The following is a 16,961-nucleotide window of genomic DNA, read 5'->3' as shown; positions in this document are numbered from 1 at the left end:
CTGAAGATATTCTGAGGCAGAGCACTGCGCGTGATGGCTTAAAAAGGCGCATAGTCCAATCACACTTGCAGACGAAGAGTTGATGCGAGTTTGGTGGCGCTGCCCAGTGGCATGCGGTGAGATGTCTACTGCAGTGTCTCATGGTAGCTGGTATAAGTCTCTCAAAGATGTGAGCAGAATTAGGTACTGTGTGTGGTCGGCGAAGACACCGATGATGGCGTGGGCACATATTCAGATGATCTCACTGTCAGTTTCACATCTTTACTGTTCCCTAGAATATTATTTGGAAGCGCAGAGTCACCCCGCGTGTTTGCTTCCAGTTAGGAGATAGTAATAAATCTGTGGAACCATGAATGATAGAATTTTGTTGTACAAAACACACAAAATTGACATTTACTTTTCTTCAGTCTTTAAATAAATAACATCGAGAAAAACAGGTGGGCTGTTTAAAGGAGAATTCGATGGGGAGATAAAGGATAGAAAGACAAAACTAATTAGGGGCAGTAGAAAATAAAATAACAAGAAGCTCATTATCAGATCTGGGAAATTTACATTATAAGTATTGAAGAAATTATTCTGTAGAAATAAAATAATGCAAGAACGTTAGACAATGCATACATAAAATATGAATTTGAGAAGGGTCATGCAGTTTAAATGAGGAAAGAATACAATGGAGAATTGTAATTTCAGTGTACTATGTCCCTATGCGTGCTGGTTTTATTATTTAATCAGTAGAGGAAGCATTGAAGAACAGCAATTTTATGTGATGGTAAAGGTATTTGTCTCAGGTTTTGGACGCTGTTTTGAAACAGTATGCCCCGATGAAAAGTCACTTGGAAGAGAAAGAAATGGAGAACTTCATCAAAGCATTTAAAAATACATATTGTAATTCATTCGTTCCATTTATCACCATGTCACTAGTTTGTCATATTCATTTTGTCAAATTACAGTTGCCTCAATTTATTCACTCATTACTAGCATAAAAATTATTGGGATGTGTAATTTTATGGAATAAATAATAAGCACAAATCCATAATATTTTCTGGAACCTGCTCTCATGCTCAGTGTGTAGATGTGTGAGTGCTCCAAAGAAGTCTGTGAAGTAACAAGAATAAATGTTCTAAAATGCATTACATTCATCTGTTAGTTATTTTCTGTTTGTTGTAACAAGAAGTCAGTGACATTCAGTGTTTATCTCAGCACACAAGAAATTATGACTTGATAACATGCCTACTCAGCAGGAATCTTGTATGAATGTGTCAATAAAACATACTACGTATGGAAAATTTAATGACACTATTAAAAGTCCCTTCCAAGAACAATGGTTTGTTACAACACCACCACCAGCAGCAGAAGCAGCAGCAGCAGTAAGAATTGTAGTAGTAGTAGTAGTAGTAGTAGTAGTATCAGTATCAGTGTCATCTTATTCATCCGTTGATAACTCTTACAAAGATATTGGATGGTTTGTGGTATTACAGTTTTAAGAACAAAAAATGTAATTCATATGTACAGACATTTATATACTTACTTATCTAGTTTAACATGGATGGGACAGGTAATTAGTCATGGTTTTATAGTATGATCCAACCTGACATTTGCTTGAAGTAACTTGATGATTTCACTACAATCTAAATCGGGATGGCTGGATGGGTTTTAGAGCCTCCTTCCTCCCAAATACAAGACCAGTCTGTGAAAATCATTGTAGTCTCCTTAGGTTCACCTCTAGTTTACAATACTGCTTTGTTTACTCCTTAGGTTCACCTCTAGTTTACAATACTGCTTTGTTTATAAATTCTTGCAAAGAATGTATTTCGTAACATAAAAAGCTAGTATTGCACTGTTCATTCATTTCTCATTGCCACTCACTGCTCACACTACACATGCTGTCAGCTGATACTGAGACCTTGACAAAGAAGTTTGGTTTACATTTTGTGCACCATGGCTTCCCATTTGCTTGCTGAAAAACTGAGTTAGCATCCCTCCATAATGAGTTAGATGTTGGATTCAGAAAGAGCGTAAGATACTAGTAATAACCATTGCAGATCATTAGTGTAAGTTTTTCCAGGGACAAAAAATTATAGTGTGAAATGTGTTGTGATGTGAAAGTGATTTTTTTAATTATTTTCTTTTGTCACAGATAACATTACGCTCATAATACCACTCAGTTGGACTGTTAGAGATATTTTATAATTTGTTTGCAATGATGTATGTTTTAAACCACATATAGTTCTCCTTTATTTATTTAGTTTGTGGTGGAGTATGTGGAAGTATAAGCAGTGCAATTTTCATTCTGTTTAATAGTGAGGACTGTGCTGCCTTGGATTTGGATGGTGATGGAGGTAAAACATTTTTGAGGGTTCTGCTACATCTTACAATGCACGACTACCCTCCACTTGTGTCAGGTGCCTTGCATTTGCTGTTTCGCCATTTCAGCCAAAGACAAGAAGTCCTACAGGCTTTCAAGCAGGTATGAATCATAAATTGAGGATAGGCCTTATGATTTCTTGTTCCTCATGTGAATTTCCAATACACTGGTGCTTGTAATCAATGTGATTTATGAAAACTATGGACTGTCAACATTTGGAAATATCAGTGTAGGTTTACAGTTCTCATAGCAGTGAAGCTTCATCTTCAGTAGAATGAAAAACCAGTCTAATTTGCAAATTTCTACTTTTTATTCATTTGATAACTAGTTTCAGGCCAAGACCCATTTTCAAATCATCATGACATAGTTGAAAATGGCATTTCCGAAAATGTCAAAAATGTGCAATGAACATGTACAGTGAATACAGATAACAGTGCAGTTGCCTGTATATGCTGTAAATGTTCATTGCACATTTTTGACATCTTCAGAAATGCCATTTTTTACTATGTTATGATGATTTTAAAATGGGTCTCAGCCCAAAACTAGTCATTGAATGAATAAAAAGTAAATTTTTCAACTTGGACTGTTTTTTTGTTCTACTGATTAACTGAAATTGCTGAGCCAACCTGCTCCAGCATGCTGCAGGTTTATATGCTTCATTTCGTATGTGATGCTTAGGATTTATATTGAGTGCAGCTGCATTAAGATGTGAATGTGGGCTGCATTTTTCATTTGTTTGTAAAGATGAGTATATACCTAGTGGAGTCAGTGTAAAGTTTAATAATGCCAGATACTTCCAGCTCTCTGTAGCACTTTTGTTCTTGCCCTGTTCTTTTCCTCTATTGCTGACCTGCAATCTTCATCAAACCACTCCTGAGTTCTTCTGTTCCTTCTTATGCCTATTATTTCCTCTGCAGCTTCCTTAATGGCTTTTTCAAACCTGTTCCACCTTCCACCTTTCATCTACTCCTACTGTGGTCTCTTCATTGCTCAACTTTCTGCTTAGTGATACTTGGTATTTTTTTACTTCGTCAGGGATGTTCAGTTTGTCTGTATTCCACACATCATTTTGTTGAATAATGAAAAATGTTTTTCATATACTGTTTCAGGTATTTCAAACAGTATATAGAGTAGCCTAAAGAGTTGTACAGTGTATAGACCTAAACTTACCCAATGATTGGTGTCGTAATAAATATTAGGCTTTTGTCAGCAGGATTGTTACTGAACTTGGTCTGGAAAGTTCCAAACTGTGACATGGTTTGAATTCTCTGCTGTGGAGTCTTCTTCTTCTTCTTCTTCATCATCATCATCATCATCATCATCATCATCATCATCATCATCATCTTGACCCACTGCTTCTTCCTGTCCTCTGTAATGGTCTGTTAACCTATTCCCCACTCCTCTTTAAGTAATTGTGCATTTCATGTCTGTCAGTGATAGCAGAAACTTATATTTTGTTTCAGCTTGACAACACATCCAACAATGTTTCTGCTTCAAGCTTTCACGGTCTTCATATTACAAATATTATTAAATAATAACTTTATATTCACTACTGACTTCTGCTTCATATTAATGTGTTACTGCCTCCCTGTGAACATCCTTAGGTTGTTAGCAAGTGGTTAAGAAAATTTTCTGTCTGTCAAGCAGTGACTAAATAAACCCCGTTTGCTGTCACTACCTGCAATTTAAGATATAATTCCCATAGCATACATAACTGCTATAAAAATATTAATGTATTCTAAATTCATTTATGTCCTTTCATTTAAGATGAATAAAACTCCATTGCAAAACACTTTGACTGCTGTGGGAACTGGTTTGTCTGCCTTGTGGTTAAGATTTCAATTTGAGTGCCGTCAGTACACATTAAGTGGTTTGTGACATTACCCATGTTTCTATTACTGCAGTGAGAAATCTGCTTGTTTGTTCAAGAACTATTATTTTCAGCAAGTGCATTATTCCTCATTGTCCACTACAGTAAATAATTTCAGTTCAGCTAACAACAAATATACTTTTCAGGATTTTTGCCCTGACTGAAACACACTTTCTCCTTTAATGCTTTTTCCCAATACAAATTTCAGTGTTGTTACACCATCATCAGTAAGTTGTAAGTAAAAGATGAATTACGTTTGACGGGTGAAGCACAATAGATTCATATAGCAGCAGCTATCCATGTTATTTCCAACATGACTTTCATACCCAAAAATTATATTAGTTTATTTCTGTTTTCTATTGCACTTCAAATGAAATAATTTTTCTCTTTGTCCTTCAGGTGCAACTTCTTGTGTCTGACATGGATGTTGAATCTTACAAACAAATTAAGTCAGACTTAGATGTTTTACGCCAGTCAGTGGAGAAGTCTGAGCTGTGGGTTTATAAATCTAGGAGTTCTGAAGAGCATGGGAAAATAAAAAGTAAAGATGATGATGACGAAACTGTAAGAGAGAGACAAGGAACACCAAAACAGACTGCACCTGCTCTGGATCCTTCAGATAGAAGTTCAGCTATTGATTTGGATGTTGGCCCACCCCTTCATCCAGATCAAGCTGAAGAATACAAAAAAATTCAGCAGGTATCGATATAGTTAATTTTTGCGTATGAGAAACCCACTTGCTCTCATCATTTGCTGTGACAATGAATTTATTATGATTCCAGAACCACTTATTTTTTCTATAAGGATTACAAAATTACTTAGAGAGCTTTAAGTGCTTGTAACATTGCCTTCATTTAGTAAATGCAGTTTCTTTGTGTTTTGTCAATGTTCTTTAACAGCTAAAACAGAAACAAATTTTATTTCATTAGTATTCAATATATTAATCCTATGAAATTACATATGTAATATTGCTTGTTGCACAGGATGGCCAAAGTAAAAGTGACCCAAGGAGGAAGTGTCTTCATAATTTTCTGACAATGCAATCTCTACAGCAAAGAAACCATTAGAAAATTATTAGAAACAAGACAAAATCCTATAAACATTGCTCATGTAAAAGATAGACTGCAGCAAAGTCTGACAAAATTGTTATGCTGGTTTCCTGCATGATTGGTGATTAAAAGATATTATCAAAAAGGACATGAATCCTTATCCTTACAAATTTTCTATCGCATGAGTTAAAACTTCCAAAGTAAACTGTACATGTTCAGCTCTCTTGGTGGTTTCTAGATGAAGTAGTATCAGATCATTTTGACTCTCTCTCTCTCTCTCTCTCTCTCTCTCTCTCTCTCTTTTTCTCTTTCTCTCTCTCTCTTTTAAAAATAGAAAGCCTTGGTTCATTCTTTCTGTGTATGTGAATTCAAAGAAACACACTCCGGTGCATTACACAGTCACACTCAGTTAGTTAAACAGTCAATTTGTAATGTTAAGATAAGTGTTCAGTGCACTATTCCTGGGGCAGTTTAATTTGGACCACCTAGTACATGCAGATATTAAAATAGACACCATATTACCAAATATTCTGAAACAGTTTTTCGACATCTGCTTAAGTAGTTGGGCATTCTGACTACTGCTTCACAGTATATATTTTATTCCCTCATGAAGTTTGTTGTAAATAATCCACTACAGTTCAAAAGGAACAATGATGTACATAATTACAATACCAAAAGGAAAAATGGCATTCATTGCTACACGTTTGGTGTGTCTTTAGCATGGAAAAACATACACATTGCTGCAACAAAAAGTTTTGATCAATTACTGATTGATATAAAATATCAGACAGACAGCAAAGTAAAAGTTGAAAACAAACTGAGAAAGTTTCTTCTATAGAATAATTTCTGTTATTGTAAGGTGTAAAAGGTGGCAGGTAAGAATTTCTAACTCTCATGTGTTTTTTGAAAAACCATAGAAATATGAAGACTGTAACCATATTTACAAATTAATTTGTGATGTGAATGTACAATGACTCATTTCACATCATTACAATTTATTGTGCAAAATGATCCATGGAACATGAAACCAACTAACTGAATTATCAGCCCTTGACCACTTAAATACATGGCTCCAACTGAGGAACTGTGTAATCTACATCTGCATCACTATTCTGCAGTTGACACTTAAGTGTTTGGCAGAGGGTTCATTGAACCACTTTGACTCTTTCTGTACTGCTCCACTGTTGAATAAGACATGGAAAAAATGAACACTTAAATCTTTCCATCTTAGCTCTGATTTCCTGTATTTTATTATGAGGGCCATTTCTACAAATGAGAGTGCACACAATACAGTGAAACCTTGCTTTTACACTTTTTAAGGGACTTCAAAACAACTATGTAAAATGTGGGAAAATGTAAAATGCGGGAAATAACATTTTAAGCTGTAAAAGTTACATATGCACTTTGTGTATGATATATGTACATAACAGGCATCAAAAGACTTGTCAGGGACTTGTTTATTGTCTAATGAAGGTTTATTATCTAATAAAAACCGCTGATGTAACTGGAACTGATAACTGTCTGGGAAGTAGGAACGTTGGACTCAATTTCATACGTCATAATCGATGTTTTTGAAAGCCTGCAGCTGTCATTCATTACTTAAGTAATGAAATACTGCACTAGTTACGTATTTTTTCATGCTGAGCTCAGACACATTTTGAGAACTTTTCCTCGTTATCAAATGCAAATATGTAAATAAGTATTTTGTGTGGTGTTTGAATATGTGTCATTCTGCGACTCATGCACTGCAGTCTTTTTTGTTTCTACCCAGAGCCATACCAAGGTATTTTTGTGCCCATGGCAGAATTGTCAAAGCTTGTTTAGATTGAAACTGCCATCTCTATTTATTAGTTTTTCTGTTATAATTATTTCGATAGACTTCTTAATTATGCTGTCCCAGAAACTTGACATCTGCACCGTGATCTTGGTCTCATCATATTTCATTTCATGATTATATTCAAGACAGTCCTCAGCAACAGCGGATTTACACACCTGTTTTTTGGAATTATTGATCATCTTCACATTACAATGAATTTCAAAGTTGAAAAGTTGTAGTTGAAGGGAATGAAATACACTGAATGCCATGTTTGTGTAGGAGCTGACCAGTCTTCTTGGATATTGGGCCAGCATAAGGTAGACAGGAGATTTTTGCATTCTCTCCTCTCTTCTCAGTCTCAACCTGTTCCCCAGGGATTCTTCATTTTGTATTATAAAATGCATATTTTAACCATTAGCTGTTTTTATTTTAAACCCAAATATCTACCGTTTTCGGTCTTGGACCATCTTCTCGGATGAGGGCTAAAATGGTTTAAGCCACCATATTGCATTAGTTCAGTACTGCTGTGTATACATTTGGTATTCATGTGTTTGCTTTTAAAGCCCTGTGTCATATATTTACATTCATGTCATGCACTAGACATTTTAAATAATGACTAATGCAATATTGTGGCTTAAACCATTGTAACCCTCATCCATGAAGACGGTCCAAGACCGAAACTGGTAGATATTATGGTTTAAAATAAAAACAGCTGATGGTTCAAATATGCACTTTATACATTACTTAATGGCTGTTGACTGTCACTTGTCAAAAATGTTGATTCTTCATTTTGATGGCAACGTCTGCTCAACTTGGTTATCTGAGTTCCCATGCCTTGGAAACACAATTCATGTGTATTGTGATTCTTTGGTGATGGTCTTGTTGTCAGAAAGTGTTGGAGCTCTATGGATTCAAGATTCTTTGTGAAGGATGGCAATGGCTCGAAGTGTGAATATAGAGGTAAGTGTGCATATGTTTTGTATATACACTGTGACCCAGGGATCAGTCCACTCATCTCTTAACTAACACTTTAAGGAAAGGGAGCTAGCCCTCTTTCTCAAGTTCCATCATGAATTTTATATTATGATAGGTAGAATTTAAATGTAATATAAACTCAAGTCTTCTGCTACATGAGGCCACACCACAAATGTGTCATTTGTGTACCAGTAGAAACACATGTTAACTTAGTGGATTCAGGTACATTTGTTTCAAAGTTTTCCATATATAGGTTCACTATGGCAGGCAATAATGAACTAAGCATTGCTGCACCGTCCATTCGTTCATAGAATTTTCCATTGAACAGGAAGTAAGTTGATGTCAGAATGTGCCTGTGATACAATCTTTGAAATTCTCAGTGATTAGATACAAGGAATCGGAAAGGTGAGACTCTCATAAAGAGAGGGAGACTATATTGAAACTGGTCATAATGTCTGTATCCTGTAGTCTTAATTGACAGAAGTGGTCTACAAAGTCAGCAGACTTTAGAATGTGATGTGATTCACTTCCCCACACATTTGCTGAGATTGTGTTCAGGTATTTTACCAGGTGATATGCAGGTGTGCCAATATTACTAACAGTGGCTCTTATAGGAGTTTTTTATTTAAAATTTCAGCTTTTGTTTTGCTGTCTTCCGTTGCCAGTCTGGCCTGGCAATGGAAGACAGCAAAACGAAAGCTGAAATTTTAAATTTATCATTTGAGAAAACTTTCACACAGGAGGATCGTACAAACATACCGCCATTTGAGTCTCCTACAGATTCCCGTATGGAGGACATAGTGATAGACGTCCCTGGGGTTGTGAAGCAGCTGAATGGGCTGAAAATAAATAAATACTCAGTATGGTGCATTAAATATTGAGTGTGTGAGGGAACCTTAATTTAAAGAGGAGTCTACATATAAGAGCGGTTCTGAGAACCTGTGTTGAATACTGTTTGAGCACATTTGACCCTTATCAGTGTAGGAGCCTCAACATCATGCCACTGAAGTATAAGTTTAAGCAACTTTTTTTGGGGGGGGGGGGGGGGGGTGAGACCAGCGTGCATTTCGTGTATTTCCCAGATGGTTGCCCTGCATGACATCGATGAGACAAATTACAGAGTTGAAAATGAACTAAAGTTACTGGGGAGAGGAAAGAACTCTGGGCCTTATGAGACTTACCGTGTTAAATTCTGTTAGTTATGTTAAATAACTGGTCTCTGTTTTGGCAGTAGCTTATTGGAGATCCCTGGAGTAGTAGAGTGTCCCATGTGGCTAGAAATGGCAATGGTTGTTCCAGATGTTGAGGATGCTCAAATCAGTGGCAGACATTGATAAGCTGGGTTCCTCCACACAGCAACAATTGTGTCCCCTCCCATCAAGAAAGCATAAAAAATTAAGATATTTTTAAACAAATAAAAATATTAATTAGGGCTAATGTTTTATTTGTATGATGTGCGTATAATGTTTTTCTTTCCAGCATTGCTTTCAATTTAGGGATTACCTACTGGCACTGCGCAGTCTGTGGCGTCTGAGATACAATTCCTGTCCTGGCCATGTCATTCCATAATATGTCAAGACAATGCTGCATTAATTAAAGATACCATATTAATAACTATAAAGTTTTGAAGTACCTGTTGAACATAAATGTACAAGATTCCAAAACTCACCAAATTCACTGTTAATGAAACTTGGATTCTTAACATATGCTTATAATTTATGTGGTGGAACATGCTTTTCATCTAAACACTTATCTTAAACTCACGTTATATCCACAAAGGTAGAGTACAAAGTCTGGTGCAGTTGTTGACAAAATATCCAAATCCCACCAAATCTTAAAGTATTTTTTCCAAAATGTGTCTTACCCAAGTCGATCCAAGCTGATGCTTGTGCAGCTGGAATATTTATTAAACATTTATGAACCAAAATGTGTGTGTGTGTAAATGTATTGTACACACCATATAGCAAAGATGCTGAGTCACCGAGAGGCACAACAAAAAGACTGTCGGAAAGTGAGCTTTTGGCCGTGAGACCTTTGCCAAAAAACACACGCACACACACACACACACACACACACACACACACGACTGCAATCTCTGGCAGCTGAGGCCACACAACACGAGCAGTGTGGCCTCGGCTGCCAGAAATCTACATCTACATCTACATCTGCATCTACATCTACATCCATACTCCGCAAGCCACCTGACGGTGTGTGGCGGAGGGTACCTTGAGTACCTCTATCGGTTCTCCCTTCTATTCCAGTCTCGTATTGTTCGTGGAACGAAGGATTGTCTGTATGCCTCTGTGTGGGCTCTAATCTCTCTGATTTTATCCTCATGGTCTCTTCGCGAGATATACGTAGGAGGGAGCAATATACTGCTTGACTCTTCGGTGAAGGTATGTTCTAGAAACTTTGACAAAAGCCCGTACCGATCTACTGAGCGTCTCTCCTGCAGAGTCTTCCACTGGAGTTTATCTATCATCTCCGTAACGCTTTCGCGATTACTAAATGATCCTGTAACGAAGCGCGCTGCTCTCCGTTGGATCTTCTCTATATCTTCTATCAACCCTATCTGGTACGGATCCCACACTGCTGAGCAGTATTCAAGCAGTGGGCGAACAAGCGTACTGTAACCTACTTCCTTTGTTTTCGGATTGCATTTCCTTAGGATTCTTCCAATGAATCTCAGTCTGGCATCTGCTTTACCGACGATCAACATTATATGATTATTCCATTTTAAATCACTCCTAATGCGTACTCCCAGATAATTTATGGTATTAACTGCTTCCAGTTGCTGACCTGCTATTTTGTAGCTAAATGGTAAAGGATCTATCTTTCTGTGTATTCGCAGCACATTACACTTGTCTACTTTGAGATTCAATTGCCATTCCCTGCACCAGGCGTCAATTCGCTGCAGATCCTCCTGCATTTCAGTACAATTTTCCATTGTTACAACCTCTCGATACACCACAGCATCATCTGCAAAAAGCCTCAGTGAACTTCCGATGTCATCCACAAGGTCATTTATGTATATTGTGAATAGCAACGGTCCTATGACACTCCCCTGCGGCACACCTGAAATCACTCTTACTTCGGAAGACTTCTCTCCATTGAGAATGACATGCTGCGTCCTGTTATCTAGGAACTCCTCAATCCAATCACACAATTGGTCTGATAGTCCATATGCTCTTACTTTGTTCATTAAACGACTGTGGGGAACTGTATCGAACGCCTTGCGGAAGTCAAGAAACACGGCATCTACCTGTGAACCCGTGTCTATGGCCCTCTGAGTCTCGTGGACGAATAGCGCGAGCTGGGTTTCACATGACCGTCTTTTTCGAAACCCATGCTGATTCCTACAGAGTAGATTTCTAGTCTCCAGAAAAGTCATTATACTCGAACACAATGCGTGTTCCAAAATTCTACAACTGATCGACGTTAGAGATATAAGTCTATAGTTCTGCACATCTGCTCGACGTCCCTTCTTGAAAACGGGGATGACCTGTGCCCTTTTCCAATCCTTTGGAACGCTACGCTCTTCTAGAGACCTACGGTACACCGCTGCAAGAAGGGGGGCAAGTTCCTTCGCGTACTCTGTGTAAAATCAAACTGGTATCCCATCAGGTCCAGAGGCCTTTCCTCTTTTGAGCGATTTTAATTGTTTCTCTATCCCTCTGTCCTCTATTTCGATATCTACCATTTTGTCATCTGTGCGACAATCTAGAGAAGGAACTACAGTGCAATCTTCCTCTGTGAAACAACTTTGGAAAAAGACATTTAGTATTTCGACCTTTACTCTGTCATCCTCTGTTTCAGTGTGTGTGTGTGTGTGTGTGTGTGTGTGTGTGTGTGTGTGTGTGTGAGTGTGTGTGTTTTTTTTCAACAAAGGCCTCACTTTCTGACAGTTTTGTTGTACCTAACTGCGACCCAGAATCTCTGCTATATGGTGAGCAGCAACTATCCTTTTCATAATATTGTTGCATTCCATCCTGAATTTGCCATTGTTTGAAATGGGTTGTACACATTGTTATATAACAAACAATGGTTTTCCAAATAGATATACATTGTGACATCACAAAATACTGTAAATGCAAGTAACATAAATACATCTTATTTACGATTCTTAATACACACTGCCGCCTAGTGGTGGTTAGCTGCAAATAACTTCATGGTTGTGTTATTCAGCTACCAGATGGCATAAATGTACACCTCCTATCATTAGTACAGATGTTTATGGTTGGTTGGTTTGTGGGATTAAAGGGACCAGCCTGCTATGGTCATCGGCCCCAGATGTTTATGTTACTCACTCACATGTGTACGGCACAGATGACATGGTTGTGCATCAGTCCCAACATGTGATTTTTCTAATTTAAATTCTCATCAATATGGACACCTAAGAATTTTGGTGTAGTTTACATCCTAGTAATACTTCTTCACCATGAGTTACATTTATCATTGGTGTAGTACCCGTATATGTGCAAAATTAAATGTATTGTGTCTTTTTAAAATTGAAGGGGAGACCATTCACAGAAAACTGCTTAATGATTCTTTTAAGAACCTTCTTTAGTATTTCTTCTGTTGCTGTATGTTTGCTTGAATTGATTACAATACTAGTGTCATATGCAAAAAGAACTAATTATGCTTGTGTATATAACATGGAAGATCATTTACATATTTGAGGAACAATGGCAGACCTATGATTGAGCCTTGGAGATCCCTGTATGCGATTTCTCCCCAGTCAGAATAATGTCCCTGAATACATTAGTTTGATTACTTATTTCAACTTTCTGCATTCTTGTTGTTAGATATGACATCATCCATGGGTTGTCTGTGCCCGGTAGCTGAGTGGTCAGCGCGACAGAAAGTCAATCCTAAGAAGGGTCCGGGTTCGATTTCCGGCTGGGTCGGAGATTTTCTCCACTCAGGGCCTGGGTGTTGTGTTGTCCTAATCATCATCATTTCATCCCCATCAACGCGCAAGTCGCCGAAGTGGCGTCAAATCAAAAGACTTGCACCAGGCGAACGGTCTACCCGACGGGAGGCCCTAGTCACATGACATTATTATTATTATCATCCGTTGGTTGTCTCTACCATCAGTCCCATAAAACTTCAATTTATGTTGGAGAATATTGCAATTCGCAGACTCGGATGTCTTAGATAGGCCACAGAAAGTACCACTTGCACTATTTTGTTATTTAATGCTGGTAAAATTTGGTGAGTGAACATGTGAATGACTTTCTCAGTAGAGCAACTCATCTGAAATCCAAACTATGATTTATTGAGGATATTATCGTTGCTCACTAGCAGCTCCATCTATTGGTTTTTGGTGTACTATGAAACTGACAGTACCATCTATTGGTTAGGTTCATTGGTATACTACGGTACAGATTAACACTACTAATTGCTGACAACATGTTGTACAGATGCAATAAATCCTTCCCCCCCCCCCCCCCCCTCTTGTTTTTTTTTTTTTTAATTTTTTATTTTATACAATATGCATAATTACATTGACATGTCATCCCTTCCTTCCTTCCTTCCTTCCTTCCTCTCCCTTTGTTTTTACAGTATGTGTAGTAACATGGACATTTCATTGACACTTTTTTTAATATTGTTATTGAATACAATTTTCACAGCAGTGATGATATTCCTGATGCCAAAGAACATCTTAGTAGAAGTTTAATGCCGGAAACAGGATGCCTGGAAATGTCGCTTTGTTTGCTTTATACATGATATTCGGTTGAGTACTTAATTTCTGAAGTCACAATGCTTTGGAATGGACATTTTTTCTCTTAGAGAACATATGTCCAAATGTAGCATTTGGTGAATTACCGCATCTGGAAAGAGGAAACATATTTGTCATTGTGTACATCCCACAGAATTGTCATGGAGTCATTTTTGTTAACTCTTTACATATCTTCCATATTTATTGGGAAACATTGCCATCAGAAAACAGCTTTTAATTCCTAAAGGGATTATTGGGAATAACAACTTGGTGTAGTGACTTCCATCTCATATGAAATACTTCAGAAATGCCATGTTCCACCTGAACTGTTACTGAATGATTACATGTTTGTAGTCATTCACCAGTTAATTCATGTAAGTAAATAAAATGTGCACCAGCAATGATAAACCAATTGAATCATGGACATTCGTAAAATATGCATTTGGACCTGCCTAAATGCGAAGTGAAACAAGTAAACTGAAGATAGATGGAAAACTATTATATGAACGAGACAGTCAAGAAAATTTCCATTTAGTCCACTCTTTAATTATTGTAGTCTCAGGGAGCCATATACATCTTTCAACTGCTTGAAGAGAATAAATATCCAAAGATAGAATGCACAATATGTTATGGGTTTGTGAAGTTAACATCAGCGGTAAATAGGTTCTCAACAGATTTAAAATATTAACTTTCCAGGAGAAACTGATGTCATAGTTAAGTGAGAACAGCTGCTTCCCCCAACTTATATATTGTTTGAGCATCACAGTATTAAAGTTCATGTAACACAAAGGTTTATGAATGATGGTCTCATTTAGCATTCTAGTATGTACTTTCCACTACATGCACGGGTTATATAAAGACAGTATTTTGAGGTTGTGCAGGAACTAAAATATGGCACTCCTGTGTTGCTTGCCAACAGTCAGAAACTATGTTTGCTTGATTTTAAATTTTATACAAAATAATTTAAGTTTGTTTCACACAGGTTTTCCGTGTTAACATAAACGTATTAAAACTACATTGTTGCTGTATCTGCTCTAATAACTACTTCTTGAGACACTAAAATGTCTGAAACTGCACCATATCTACTGTGCCTGACAAAAGAAAATGGTGCATCCAGAACTTGGCAGTACGGTATGACATTGCACCTCCTGTAGCCTGGATGCATCCCCTGACTCAGTTAGGAAGGGTGTCATAAAGCCTTTGTATCCTCTCCTGAGAAAAGTTGTCTCACAAATGCCACACATGTTCTATGAGGGACAGATCTGGGGATCTTGGTGGCCACAGAATACCTCAGTATCAAGCAGACAGTTCATAGGCACATTTGCTGTGTATGGATGAGCATTGTCCTGTTGAAGAATGGCACAAGAATACTATTGCATGTGAGGTAATACAAAGAATGCAGAATGTCCATGGCATACCATTGTGCCATCAGATTTCCCTCAGTCACTACCTACTGTGACCTGAAGTCATACCCAATTGCACCCTATACCATGACACCAGGAGTAACATAACTGTGCGTCTCCAAAACATTGGAAGAATAAGACTTCTTCCAGAGTTGCCGCCATACTCACTGACGATGGTCATTCGGGGAAGTGCAGAATCCCGATTATCATAGAACACAATGCCATTCAGCAGCAGTATCTACTTCCTTGTCGCAGCACCACTCCAAATGTAGCCATTTGTATTGTTGTGTTATTGACAATCTATGCATTGGGCAATAATTCCTTAGTCTTGATGCTGTAAGTCTCCAATCAGTGGCCCAGGATGATATCTGTTCATTACTTGGTTTTGGATGGCAGAATCAGAAATGGAGGGGGTTACGATGTGCTTGACAAATAATACAGTGATCCTTGTGGTGGTCAGATATGGTGGACTGGAAGCTTAGAAACATGTACGTCTCCTCACATTTCCATGCAGTCCTACGCTGGGACACTGTCTGGTCTGAATGCCCCACAAATCTGAATATTGCATTATTCAACCAGCCAGCCAAATGGAGGCCCACAGTGAGGGACATTTCAAATTCTGTGACTTGCTGATAGCAGTATCTCAAATGAGTATGTGAAATCACCATGTCCTTCACAATGATCAAACATCATGTGATGATGTGCGCTCCCCTGTATACCTTATACCTTACCAGGCCTGGTAACAGCTGTAAAGACAAATAGCACTAATGCACTATAAAAGGCATTTTTCCTGTCGAAGAGATTTGACATTCTAGTCTTTTAAGTACCTGCTGATCTTTGTGTGTGTGTGCATGTGCGCGTGCGCGCGTGTGCATTTGTGGGAGCGCGTGCAAAGTTTGATTGACATCCAAGCATGTCTTCTGGGTGCTTCACTTCTTTTGTCAGGGAGCGTAATTGTAGCCCTTTGAACTGTATAATCAAACAAAACTGCAACAAAGTTTTCTGTGGAGTTTGTTCAAGAGTTTGATTACTTATTAAGTAATTTATTACATCCATCAGCATTACTTTTTAACACAGCTAAAATATGTCAATGTTTCTGTTTTAGATCCTCATTCGAATGAACAAGCTGTGCACTCAGTGTTGTGCAGGTGGTGTGCTGAAACCAAGAAAACACGAGCAAAGGTTGTTGCGGAATGTAGGTGTCCATACTGTTGTCCTTGACCTCCTCCAGATTCCTTATGACAAAAAAGAGGATGTAAGAATGAATGAACTCATGAGATTAGCACATGAATTTCTGCAGAATTTTTGCCTTGGAAATCAACAGAATCAAGTTCTTCTTCATAAACATCTTGATCTCTTCTTAAATCCAGGGGTAAGTGAGATTTCAAAATTTATTTATTATGTCTCTACCAAAAAGCTTTGTCTGTTTGTTCCTCTGCAAGTGGTAAAGACTAGCTTCATTTTTCATGGCATTGGTAATTTAATTTTTTTTTTTTTTCAGATATTGGAGGCACAAACAGTATGCAGTATATTTCAAGATAACTCTACTCTTTGTAATGAGGTCAATGAAAAAGTGATACAGCATTTTGTTCACTGCATTGAAACTCATGGTAGACATGTTCAGTATTTAAAATTTTTGCAGACAATTGTTAAAGCAGAAAATCAGTTCATAAGGAAATGTCAAGATATGGTCATGCAAGAGGTAAGTAGTTTGTGTAATATCTGTGTTATTATTGCTGAACTACTTGATACTAACTGCTT

General features: G+C 37.7%; 1 protein-coding gene across 1 annotated transcript in view; it reads left to right on the top strand.

Moving 5' to 3' along the window:
* The window catches only part of LOC124554726 (inositol 1,4,5-trisphosphate receptor), a 348,395-nt gene that overhangs the window by 182,260 nt on the left and 149,174 nt on the right, over window positions 1-16,961 (top strand). Inside the window, exons 20-23 of the mRNA XM_047128370.1 lie at window positions 2,302-2,467; window positions 4,635-4,934; window positions 16,306-16,572; window positions 16,702-16,902. Coding sequence (XP_046984326.1) covers window positions 2,302-2,467; window positions 4,635-4,934; window positions 16,306-16,572; window positions 16,702-16,902 — 934 coding nt within the window. The remainder of the gene's footprint in view (window positions 1-2,301; window positions 2,468-4,634; window positions 4,935-16,305; window positions 16,573-16,701; window positions 16,903-16,961) is intronic.

The sequence above is a fragment of the Schistocerca americana genome, chromosome X, assembly GCF_021461395.2.
Source record: "Schistocerca americana isolate TAMUIC-IGC-003095 chromosome X, iqSchAmer2.1, whole genome shotgun sequence".
Lineage (NCBI taxonomy): Eukaryota > Metazoa > Arthropoda > Insecta > Orthoptera > Acrididae > Schistocerca > Schistocerca americana.
This window is presented reverse-complemented; position numbering and strand designations above follow the sequence as displayed.